The sequence below is a fragment of the Centropristis striata genome, chromosome 1 (genome assembly GCF_030273125.1).
Source record: "Centropristis striata isolate RG_2023a ecotype Rhode Island chromosome 1, C.striata_1.0, whole genome shotgun sequence".
In the NCBI taxonomy this organism is placed as follows: Eukaryota; Metazoa; Chordata; class Actinopteri; order Perciformes; family Serranidae; genus Centropristis; species Centropristis striata.
In genome coordinates this window covers 10594438-10606616 of record NC_081517.1, presented here as the reverse complement: position 1 = coordinate 10606616, position 12179 = coordinate 10594438, and the positions used below count along the sequence as shown (strand labels likewise).

General features: G+C 44.2%; 2 protein-coding genes across 2 annotated transcripts; one reads left to right on the top strand and one right to left on the bottom strand.

The window, feature by feature from the left end:
* Nucleotides 1-7: 7 nt before the first annotated feature.
* Nucleotides 8-2270, bottom strand: gemin6 (gem (nuclear organelle) associated protein 6). Its single transcript, XM_059330073.1, has 2 exons — nt 1676-2270; nt 8-473 (listed from the first exon to the last, which is right to left on the bottom strand). Exons 1-2 carry the CDS (start codon nt 1804-1806, stop codon nt 62-64), a joined length of 543 nt encoding a protein of 180 aa, XP_059186056.1. The 5' UTR covers nt 1807-2270; the 3' UTR covers nt 8-61.
* On the top strand, nt 2230-11903 carry LOC131968967 (reticulon-3-B-like). The gene is made up of 8 exons (XM_059330062.1): nt 2230-2548; nt 5612-5762; nt 6428-6484; nt 10354-10492; nt 11139-11208; nt 11334-11380; nt 11482-11540; nt 11621-11903. Exons 1-8 carry the CDS (start codon nt 2344-2346, stop codon nt 11667-11669), a joined length of 777 nt encoding a protein of 258 aa, XP_059186045.1. The 5' UTR covers nt 2230-2343; the 3' UTR covers nt 11670-11903.
* The last annotated feature ends 276 nt before the right edge of the window (nt 11904-12179 follow it).

Below are 12179 nucleotides of genomic sequence, written 5' to 3'. Positions count from 1 at the left end.
GCAGGGCTTCAATCTTCAGAAATTTTTATTTGACAAAATGAGTCAAAGTGCAGACAGGAGCTCAGCTGCTGCTGTGCTCTGATTGGTCGCTGGGTGTGTGGTGTGTGTGCAGGTGTCTGGTCTGGATCAGACTCTGGATCAGTTTCTGGATGCGGTCCAAGATGATTTGGTTGGAGCTGCTGCAGTCTTCAGGTCTGTAGGGGGCCGCGATGGTCAGGACCCCCGCCACCCGCAGCTCCTCCCCCTCCTCCTGCACTGGGATCCGGTTCTTCTCCAGCCACCTCTTCATGCTGCCCCGCCGCCTCCGCAGCTCGTCCGGGTCCAGCCCACCGGGCGACGGGGGCAGGAAGGCGGTCCGGAGGCGCTCAGCGGTCTCCTGGTCTGCCTCCTGCAGGACCGAGACCTCCTCCACAGCGTGACCCATCACTACCTGCACTGACGCGCTCTCCGCCTGGAAGTTCACCAGCACCATACTGCAACACAGAGCGGGTCACAATGGGTCAGAACATCTGAATCAATAATTCATTCTCCTACAACATCAACTAAAGTTAACTTAAAATAAGTTTGTGTGTGTGTGTTTTAACCCTGACATGAGGGAAACTCTGGGTTTCCATTACAGAAAGGGAGGTACTTTCAGCTCTGGCTGGTTGCCGTGGTAACGGACTCTGAGAAGCTCACCTGCTCTCTGCACGTTTCCTCTTTAGAGACAGACACGCCCTTTCATTTCCTCATTGATTTACATTAATCAGAAAGTTACTGAGAGTCACAATCACAATCCTCAATCACAAACACCATATGATGACCATGTGTCTGTATCTGAACCCTCCACTCTGACTCGGCAGATTAATAATCAGGTTTTCTATAAAAACCCTCTTTCTGACTCCTAACTCTGATCCTGAAGCAGCTCGCTGCATGTCCCTTTCTCTGGTCCTGTTGATCAGGAGCTAATTCAACCTGAGACCTGGTTCATGTGTTGGTGCCCTGATAGACCTGAGACCTGGTTCATGTGTTCGTACCCTGATAGTTTCCTTATGGAACGTTCATCTATAATTTATCTCAACAACATTCTGAAACATAACACATGGTGACGTCTTCTCATGTCAGAGCACATTCTTTACGTTGCATTCTTTTGATTTTTTTTTTATAATATCAATGCAGATCAGAAAAGCTCTAGTCTGCAGAGTGAAAAGGAAAGTGAGCCTGGCACTGAAACATCTACTGACATCAGTCAAATATGAATAAATGAAATCAACCCTGAGCCTGATCCACCTCAGTCCTGCTGTCTGAACTCTGTTCTTATATTTCATGTTCAGCTGATCAAAGTCAGGATCACAACTAAATTAATAAAGTTTAGCTTCAATATCATTTAAGTTTTCACCTGTAATATCATACTTGTGATTAAATCATGTTCTTCTCTCACCTTTGCAGCTGCAACCGTGTTGCTTTTCTAAAAATGTGTTCAGCTAAGAGTTTGTTGACCCTTCTACCTGGAATAGGACCAGGTGTGTGTGTGTGTGTTATAATTGAAAAATTACGAAGACAGATTGCCAATGTGTCTTTCTTCACTGTAGCTGTGTCTTTTGTTTAGACAGGCAGGAGACAGGCAGGCACGCGCGCACACACACACACACACACACACACACACACACACACACACTATCACAACCTGTGTTACCTGGCGGATACCGGGTCGACAGTCAGCAGCCAGCCTTGATGTTCTTCATTTTTTCCCGCCTTCACCTTCACCTGTTTGTTGACGTAACGGATCCAGGTGAGCGGGCCGGACAGAGTCCAGCCGCAGTGCATAGTGGTCTCAGGCTTGAAGAGAAACAAGAGTCAGAAACGATATAATACTATTATTTATAATCAACGCAGCACCTCCCGCCGCTGCACGCACTGTAAAGTGCTCCGGAGGAAACACGAGGCCAAAATAAAGGTTCCGCCCCTTCACAATAAAAGCCTAATCTTAAACATAAACTGAACAAATAAAATCCAGTTAAATTATCGAAAAACACAAAAGGGAGATGAAAACCGACCGGAAGCTAAAAGTTCATCATCAAACATGAAAAAAAAAATTAGAGTAAATGAATGACAAATAAAATAGAATCAAATAGTTCTAAAATCTGACCGGATGTAACTTCAGTGTTGGGGGGTCAGGGGTCAGGGGCTGGTCCTGTTTTAAAGCCGAGTCACGAGTCAACGAGTCAAACATCTCAGCACATTTATTATTTTTCTTCTGTTTACCAGATTTGTTCAGACTGTTCAAATCTTTCTGTTGTGTTTCTCCTAAATTATTCTCTTTTTGATCGAAACAGAAACTAAAACCATCTTATTTTATTCTTTATGGCAACAGCTGTGGACACGCCCCCTGTCTGCAGGCCCCGCCCCCGATGGCGTCACCAGCCGGCCAGAAGAGGTTTAAACCGCAGAGAAACTGAAGCTCTGCAGAGAGGAGAAGAAGGAGAAGAAATGGCGGACTCAACTAGCAGCTCTGACTCTTCATCATCCAACAACTCGTCTTCCTCACTCAGACACCTCACACACTCAGGTAAAACTCACCTGTTCAGTGAGCTCAGCCGCTGATTGGCTGGCAAGTCTGTCATGTCTCACAGATGTTTCTTTTAAACTAAAAAATAATAACTGTTAATTAACTCAATTTAATTTACTGCAAAAATGATAATTCATCTGTGAAATACAATTAACTGTAAAAAAAGAGCTGTTAAATAATTAATTTAACTGTAAGGAATAATAATTAATCTGTAAATTTACCAGTTACAGCTGTTTAAATGTGAAATATGATTAATCTCCCTGTAAAAACAAATAGATAACTGTAAATAAACTTAAAATTGAATTCACTTTAACATATAAGAAATAACTGAAATGTAAGAACTAATAAATTAAGTGAATCAAATTTAATTAAATATAATTAACTGAAACTTAAGTTTACATTACATTTTAAAATATGATTCTCTATTAAAAGTAATTTATTTAACAGTGAGTTTAACAATGAGCTGCTCGTTACAAAGCCCTTTTGTTCTGTCGGCTCAGCTGACTCTGATTATTGAGCTCAGTGTGACTCTGACCCTCATCAACAGCTTAATGAAGTTCACATGTGATCTGGATTATTCTGCTGGTACACACCGGTTTTAATTACAGGAACATGAACTGAATCAATCTGTTTCTCTTCTGTGTTTCAGTCTCTGAGCTGGTTATTAATTATATATAATTAGTTTTTCTAATGAACCTGTCCCTCTCTGTCTCCTGCTGAGCCTAAGAGAGTTCAGACAGGTTTCTCATTTGCTTATCCTTTTGGACATTTATTCAATTAAAATTGTACATAGACAAAATATTTAATGTTCAACTGCTGGAGCACGTGCAGAACGTGTCTCTGCAACGTTTCGCTGAAATAATCACGACGTCCCTGGAAAATACATCATCTGAATGGCAGCATGTGTCTCCAAAACCTTTCAGCATTAATGGAGCCTTCAGAGGCACTAACACACTCCATATTTCACAGGCACTAACACACTCTATACTATCACAGGCACTAACACACTTCATACTTGACAGGCACTAACACGTCCCATATCATCACAGGCACTAGCACACTCCATACTAGCATAAGCACTAACACACTCCATACATCACAAGCACTAACACACTCCATACCTAACAGGCACTGACACACTTCATACAATCACAGGCATTGACACATTCCATACTGTCACATGCACTAACACACACCATACTTAACAGGCACTGACACGCTTCATACTATCACAGGCACTAACACACTCCATACTATCAGAGGCACTAACATGCTCCATATATCACAGGCACTGACACACTTCATACTATCACAGGCACTAACACACTCCATACTATCAGAGGCACTAACACACTTATTTAACAAGCACTGACACACTCCATATAACAAAAGGCACTGACACACTTCATTCTAAACAGACACTGACAAATTACATACTTCACAGAGACTAACACACTCCATACTATCACACTAACACATTACATACTTCACAGGCATTCTTGACCTCCATACATCCCAGTTGCTTTGAACTTTGTGCTTGTAACAATCTAGAGTCCTTTTCCTCTTTAGCCCGAGGATAGCACCCGCATCACCAAACCGCTCCATTATACCCTCACTGCTGAACATCTGCAGTACCTCACTGTGATCAGAGGGGGCAGTCCACAGTTTTCCAGCAGAGATCTATGAACTCTGCTCATCCTGTCAGCTTCACACTCGGTTGCAAACCGCTCCAGTGAGCTGAAGGTGTGATGAAGCCAACAGAACCATATCATCTGCAAAGAGACGAACCCCCCTCCTCCCCCCGGCTGCTCCTTCAGGTCCTGTCCAAGAAAACCACACCACCGTATACGGACACAGCTCTCACTGTGGGTCTGTAAGGACTGCATAGCTCATAACGACAAGTCCGGTGCCCCATATTTCTGCAGTACGCCAACACTTAAGGGACAAGGTCAAGGACAAGGACAAGGCCTTTTTTAAGTCCACAAAACCCACATAGAATAGTTGAGCAAACTCTCAGGAGCCTTCTAGAAGCCCAGCAGAAAAGTAAAGAGTTGTCCCACTGTTCCACAGAGTCCACAAAGCTCCTAGAGTAACCTTTCCCAGGAGGGTGAGCGGTGTGTCGACCTTAGTGACCTCTGCCAGGGATACAGACAGTCGTCAGACTCCTCAAACTGTTCCACTATTTGACAGTCATCTGACAACTTGCCAGAACTTCCTTGAGACCAACCAAAAGTCCTTCTCCATGGCCTCCCCGAGTTCCTCCCACACCTTAGTTTTTGCTTCAGTGCATGTCTCTTCACTGCTGGTTCAAATGCAGGTTCCCAGGTCTCTGGCATGACAGGCACCGATGAACTTCCAACCACAACTCCTAGCCGCCCCTTCACTATGGAGGCCTCAAACATGGCCCACTAAGAGAAATCCTTTCTGATGTGGGAGTTGTAGACCTTGCAGACAGGGTCCTCAGCCAGACGTTCCCAGTTCACTTTCACCCAGTCTGTCTGAAAGGTGGAGATCAACTGCTCCTCTTTTTACACAAGATCTGATGAGATGACAACAAAATCGATCAATCGTTCAAACGTGTTCGTTTCAACCAATCCAACAACGACAAAACAGGTTGTGATCAGACGGTTCCTCACAGTCACAGACAGACATCATTGATTATCCTTAACCGCTTATCCGTACTCGGGTCACAGACCCGGCTGGAGCCTATCCCAGCTGACATTGGGCGACAATCAGGCTCTCATTGACTCCTATGGGCATGGTTTTGGACTGTAGGAGGAAGCCGGAGTACCCGGTGAGATGGGGAGAACATGCAAACTCCACACAGAGGCCACAGGCCGGAGTTGAACTGGCGACCCTCTTGCTGTGAGGCATGAGTGCTAACCACTACATCACCGTGTAACCCAGACAGACAACAACCAGCAGTCAGGTAGAGGGAACCCTCTGGTTTCTCATGGAGAACTGTACGTCCCCAGAGCCAGTCAAAAATATCATATAGAGTGCACTGTAGTACTATTAATATAATATGGAGTATAATGTAATAGTATAAATGTCTTGTTGCAGCCTTACAGCTCATTCACTGGAAAGAACCGAAGAAGTCGGCGGTGGCGTTTGGCCTATCGCTGCTCGTCCTTGTCTCCATTGCAACGCTGTCTGTCATCAGCGTGGTGTCGTACCTGCTGCTGGCCGGCCTCTGTGTCACCATCACCTTCAGGTGAGAGGAACACTTCAGGTTACAGGGACACTTAAGGTGAGAGGAACACTTCAGGTGACAGGAACACTTCAGGTTACAGAGACACTTCAGGTTACAGAGACACTTCAGGTTACAGGGACACTTCAGGTAAGAGGAACACTTCTGGTTACAGGAACACTTCTGGTTACAGGAACATTTCAGGTGAGAGGAACATCTTCAGGTAACCGGAACACTTCCGGTTAGAGGAACACTTCAGGTGAGAGGACCACTTCTGATTACAGGAACATCTTCAGATTACAGGAATATCTTCAGGTTACAAGGACACTTCAGGTTAGAGGAATATTTCAGGTTAGAGGAACATCTTCAGGTAACAGGAACACTTCCGGTTAGAGGAACACTTCAGGTGAGAGGACTACTTCTGATTACAGGAACATCTTCAGGTTACAGGAATATCTTCAGGTTACAGGGACACTTCAGGTTAGAGGAACACTTCAGGTTAGAGGAACATCTTCAGGTTAGAGGAACACTTCAGGTTGGAGGAACATCTTCAGGTTAGAGGAACATCTTCAGGTTACAGGTGCATCTTCAGGTTAAAGGAACGTCTTAAGGTTACAGTTTGTGAAATACATGGAAAATGGAAACAGGAAATGATTTCATCATAACAGCTGTCTGCTTCCTGTCTGTAGGGTTTATAAATCTGTGATCCAGGCGATCCAGAAATCAGATGAAGGTCATCCATTCAGGTAACAACATGATCACTTCCTCTGTCTCCCTTTGTCCTCTGTCCTCCTCTGTCTTCCTTTGTCCTCTGTCCTCCTCTAACCTCTGTCTTTCTTTGTCCTCCTCTGTCTTCTGATGTCCTCCTTTGTAGTCTGTCCTCTTCTGACCTCTGTCTTCCTCTGTCCTCCTATGTCTTCCTTTGAAGGAGCTCGGTCAAATACTGGGGGACTAGGCCATTAAGAGCTTTAAAAACAAACAATAACATTTTAAAATCTATTAAAAAAGCAACCGAGAACCAGTGCAGCGAAGCTAGGACAGGTGTAATGTGGTCACATTTGCGTGTGCCAGTAAGGAGACGGGCAGCTGCGTTTTGTACCAACTGCAGGCGGTGCCAAAGTAAGTGGTCCAGGCCAACATACAGTGAATTACAGTAATCCAGTCTGGTATTAATAAAAGCATAGATTACAGTCTCCAGATCTCGACATGGCAGATACCCTTTTACTTTTGATAAAATCCTTAACTGATAAAAGCTGTTTTTTACGACCGAGCTAACCTGAGGATCGAATTTCAGCCTGTCATCTAGTATTACCCCAAGATTTTTTACTGAAGACCGAATGTTGGTTGTAAGCTGGCCCAGAAAGCTAGCTGGAAAGTCTGCTGGACCACAACCAAAATTATAATTTCTGTCTTGCTTTCGTTCAGGTTAAGAAAGTTTGAGGTCATCCAGGATTTGACATCATTTAGGCAGTGAAGCAATGACTGTACAGGGTTTTTGGGTGTTAAAGGCAGATAAATCTGGACATCGTCAGCATAACAATGAAAAGAAACATTATACTTCTTAAAAATTGACCCTCGTGGTAGCATATACAGCAGGAAAATAATTGGTCCAAGAATGGAGCCTTGGGGGACTCCAGAAGTGAGAGTGGCTGAGGATGAGGTGAATTCACCTAGCTGCACAAAAAACTCTGATCAGTTAAGTAGGACTGGAACCATGAGAGAGCAGATCCTGTAATGTCCACACACTGCTCTAGTCGAGCTAAGAGGATCCCATGGTCCACAGTATCAAAAGCAGCTGTTAAATCAAGGAGCACTAGCATAGCAGGATTTCCTGACTCAACAGTTATCAACAGATCATTATAAACTCTCAGCAGTGCTGTCTCAGTACTATGTGATGGTTTAAAGCCAGGCTAAAACTTTTCATGTATATCATTGGCCACCAAGAATGACTGGATCTGGATAAAAATGGCAGTTTGGAAATAGGCCTGAAGTTGGACAGCACAGAGGGATCCAGATTTTTCTTTTTGATCAGAGGCTGCACAAGATGTTTGAGGGCAGCGATGATACAACTGGAGAGTTATCACAAGGATTTACAAGAGAGTTAAAAATATGGGGCTTGTGACTATTACAAGAGACAAGACTGGAAAAATATTCAATTTTCACAGCTTTAACAGCACTCTGGTAGAGGGACAGGCTTTCACGAAGAGCTTCTTTAGAGACATGGAGCTTATCTTTTTTCCACTTTCTCTCAGCACGCCGGCATGAGCGCCTGAGAGCGCGTGTGGAGTCGTTAAGCCATGGTTCAGAAAATGCTTTTGTGCGCTTTGTTCTAAAAGGTGCAACAGAGTCAAGGATATCCGCACAAGCAGAATTAAAATTGCTTAAAAGAGCTTCAGTGTTAAAAGCATTATAATCATCCAGAGTGCTAAGTATAACACCAGAAGTTACAGCATCATTATACATGGATGAAAACAGTTTGAGTGTTAATTGTGCGCAAACGGAACACAGGTTTTTGCCCTTGAACATGGGATTGAAACAGTGAAAAGCACAGGCAGATGGTCAGAGATACACACTGATTCACAAATTTCATTAACACACACAGATAAATCATATGACAAAACTAAATCTAAGATGTGCCCTTTATCGTGAGTCAGGTTTTAACACATTGAACAAGATTAAAAGACTCAATGAGGTTTAAGAAATCAGTGACCAGTGGTCTGATCCACAGCAGACATGAATATTGAAATCTCCAGAAATAAGAAAATGATCGTATTTCACAGTGGCACCTGACAGAAAATCTGCAAAGTCATGGATGAAGTCTTTATTCAATTTTGGAGGACGATAAACAACCGCAAACATAGCAGAGAAAGAGGAGAGATGTAGTTCAAAAGTTTGTAGTTCAAAGCTGGAGTAGGTAGCAGATGGAATGAGACGGCACTGAAAGCTGGATTTGAACACCAAGGCCAGACCGCCACTTCTGCCGGTGCTCCGAGTGGAGCTGAGGAATGAACAGCTGGGAGGAAGGAGTTCAGAAAACGTTGTCCATTCACCATCCCGATGCCAAGTCTCTGTCAGGAGCATAAGGTCCAAATCCCGTGAGGTAAAGAAGTCATTCAGTAGAAACGTTTTGTTTACTAGTGACCTGGTAGTTAGTAAAGCCATGCGAAGTTCGAGCTCCTCAATAGCTGGTGACACAGCACGTTTCAGCGACCTAAGGAGATCAGGTGTAACGCCGCCTCTGCGGGCCCGGAGCTGACAGCACCAGCGTGGAACCTTCACTGCCAGGTCAGAGGGAGTAGCAGGAAACATCAGCGGGCACAGGTTGGGCAGCGTCAAGAAGCCGGCAATCGGAGTGGTCAAAAGCTCAAGAAGGACAGGACGATCCAACAGCAGTGCGCGCTTCACCGCAGGGAAAGAGCGTCTGTCATGGATGAGACAAGCATCAGACCCTCCAACAGAAGTCTCCAGGTAAGCCTTAAATTTCACGATCACACCACCTTGTTTTCCACGTCTTCTGAAGCGCCTTTTCCGAGGAAGAGCGCAGGGAAAACGCAGGAGGTGCACAGGTACTTCAGCAAACACAAGTGGGAGACTGTGTTGCTTTCCCAGTCTGGACAATAACAGCGACTCACTGAGAGCCTTAATGTTAAAAAGAGCCTAGCGATTACAAACAATCAAAGTGGAGACATCTTGGCAAAATACAAATAGCAGTAGGGCAACTGCAAACAATATGCTGAGCAGACGAGGGAGATGAGGCTGACGCCACAGGCGCCATCTTGCCATCTTGTCTTCCTCTGTCATCTGTCTTCCTCCATCCTCCTCTGTCTTCCTCTGACCTCCTCTCCATCTCTGTCCTCCTCTGTCTTCCTGTCCTCTGACTTCCTCTGTCCTCCACTTTCTTCCGCTCTCCTCTGCCTGCTTTTGTCCTCCACCCTCCTTTGTCCTCGTCTGTCCTGTCTTCTGTCCTCTGACCTCCTCTGTCCCCCATCCTCCTCTGTCCTATGACTTCCTCTGGCCTCCTCTGACTTCCTCCTTTGACTTCCTCTGTCCTCCTCTGTCTTCCTCTGTCCTCCTCTGACCTCTGTCCTTCTCTGACCTCTGTCCTTCTCTGTCCTCCTCTGACCTCTGTCCTTCTCTGTCCTCCTTTGTCTTCCTCTGTCCTCCTCTGACTTCCTCCTTTGACTTCCTCTGTCCTCCTCTGTCTTCCTCTGTCCTCCTCTGACCTCTGTCCTTCTCTGACCTCTGTCCTTCTCTGTCCTCCTCTGACCTCTGTCCTCCTCTGTCTTCCGCTCTGCCTGCCTTTGTCCTCTGTCATCCATCCTCCTCTGTCTTCTTTTGTCCTGCATCCTCCTTTGTCCTCGTCTGTCCTCTGACTTCCTCCTTTGACTTCCTCTGTCCTCCTCTGACTTCCTCCTCTGTCTTCCTCTGTCCTTCTCTGACCTCTGTCTTCCTCTGTCCTCCTCTGTCTTCCTCTGTCCTCCTCTGACTTGCTCTGACCTCCTCTGTCTTCCTCTGACCTTCTCTATCTTCCTTTGACCTCCTTTGTCTTCTCTGACCTCTTTTGACCTCCTCTGTCCTCCTCTTTCCTCTAACAACCTCTGTCCTCCTCTGTCAGGTCTCTGTTGGAGAGGGACATCTCAGTGTCCTCTGAGTCGGTCCGACTGCTGGCTGATCAGTCTCTGATCCATCTGAACTGGTTCAGCATTCAGACCAGGAGGCTGCTGCTGGTGGAAGACCTGGTTGACTCTCTGAAGGTCAGAATTACAAACAACATGGTCCATCTGTTCAATAAATGTTCATGCTGTTCTCTTCATGTTTCAGCTTTTCTCTAAATGTTTCAGCTGTACTCTAAATGTTCCAGCTTTTCTCTAAATGTTTCAGCTGTATTCTAAATGTTCCAGCTTTTCTCTAAATGTTCCAGCGTTTCTCTAAATGTTTCAGCTGTATTCTAAATGTTTCAGCTGTACTATAAATGTTCCAGCTGTACTCTAAATGTTTCAGCTGTACTCTAAATCTTCCAGCTTTTTTCTAAATGTTTCAGCTGTAATCTAAATGTTCCAGCTTTTCTCTAAATGTTTCGGCTGTATTCTAAATGTTCCAGCTTTTCTCTAAATGTTTCAGCTGTATTCTAAATGTTTCAGCTGTACTCTAAATGTTCCAGCTGTACTCTAAATGTTTCAGCTGTACTCTAAATGTTCCAGCTTTTCTCTAAATGTTTCATCTGTACTTTAAATGTTCCAGCTGTACTCTAAATGTTCCAGCTGTTCTCTAAATTTTCAGCTCTTCTCTTCATGTTCCAGCTCTTCTCTTCATGTCTCAGCTGTTCTTGGCATGTTTCAGCTCTTTTCTAAATGTTTCAGCTGTACTCTAAATGTTTCAGCTCTTCTCTAAATGTTTCAGCTCGCTGCTGTCATGTGGATGATGACATATGTTGGAGCCATCTTTAATGGACTCTCCATCCTGATCCTTGGTGAGATTTTTTCAGTCTGACTCTTTGACTCATATCAATCTTTAGAAATCATAAGAAATGGTTAGAAATCAGTAGAAATCATTAAAACATAATTACAAATAACCTGACTTTCCTTTTGTGGCCAGCTGATGTGATCTGCTTCACCACACCGCTCATCTACCAGAAGAAAAAGGTACAGAGAAATATTGTGATGCACTTTCATGAATTTTCTGAGCTTCAGCTTACTGCCCTGTGTGTGTGTGTTTGTGTGTGTGTGTGTGTGTGTGTGTTCAGGAACAGATTGATCAGTGCATGGAAATGATTCGGTCCAGAGTCGAAGAGACGCTGCAGAAGTAAGTTCACATCAGAACAGAATCAGGTCTGGCCCCATCTGCTGGTCTGGCCCCTGAAGGACTGTCTCTGTGTGTTTCAGGCTGCAGGACAAGTTACCTGGAGCTGTGAAAAGAACCAAAGCTGAGTGACCAAGGGACCTGCACACACACCTGCAGACACTGTGGCTCTTCCCCCTCCTCTGATTGGTCCATTTGTCTGTAATAAACTTTTACTGATAAGAAAAACACTAAAGCTGAGCATTTGTTTAATTAACCTGTTTGTCTCAATGAAAGTCTACTATGGGCTGAAATATGTGCCACCAGAAACTGAATTTGAATTATTTATATTTGAATTGCTAAACTTGAATAATTGCATTAAAAAACTGAATTTGAATCACATAATTTGAATTTGTATTGTTCAATTTGAATCATTGCATTGAAAAACTGAATCTGAAATGTAATTTGAAATTTAATTTATTAGTTGAACTGAACATTCAGTTCTCACAATTCAATTTCAATTCTCACAATTTCAATTCAGTTCGCAAAATTCAATTTAAATTTTCTGCCATGAACATCCGGGTAGTTGAGGCAGAGCAATCGAGCGCAGATACACAGAGCACCTCTTCAACCTATCAGCACCTCCGTTTTCTCTTGTGACAT

Excerpts from the sequence above, each read along its gene's own strand:
- gemin6 (XM_059330073.1), bottom strand. The coding sequence starts at position 1,806 with ATGCACTGCGGCTGGACTCTGTCCGGCCCGCTCACCTGGATCCGTTAC. Across the intron at positions 474-1,675 it reads GTCGACCCGGTATCCGCCAG|TATGGTGCTGGTGAACTTCC; the intron begins GTAACACAGGTT and ends TCTGTGTTGCAG.
- LOC131968967 (XM_059330062.1), top strand. The coding sequence starts at position 2,344 with ATGGCAACAGCTGTGGACACGCCCCCTGTCTGCAGGCCCCGCCCCCGA. Across the intron at positions 2,549-5,611 it reads CAGACACCTCACACACTCAG|CCTTACAGCTCATTCACTGG; the intron begins GTAAAACTCACC and ends GTCTTGTTGCAG. Across the intron at positions 11,209-11,333 it reads ACTCTCCATCCTGATCCTTG|CTGATGTGATCTGCTTCACC; the intron begins GTGAGATTTTTT and ends TTTTGTGGCCAG.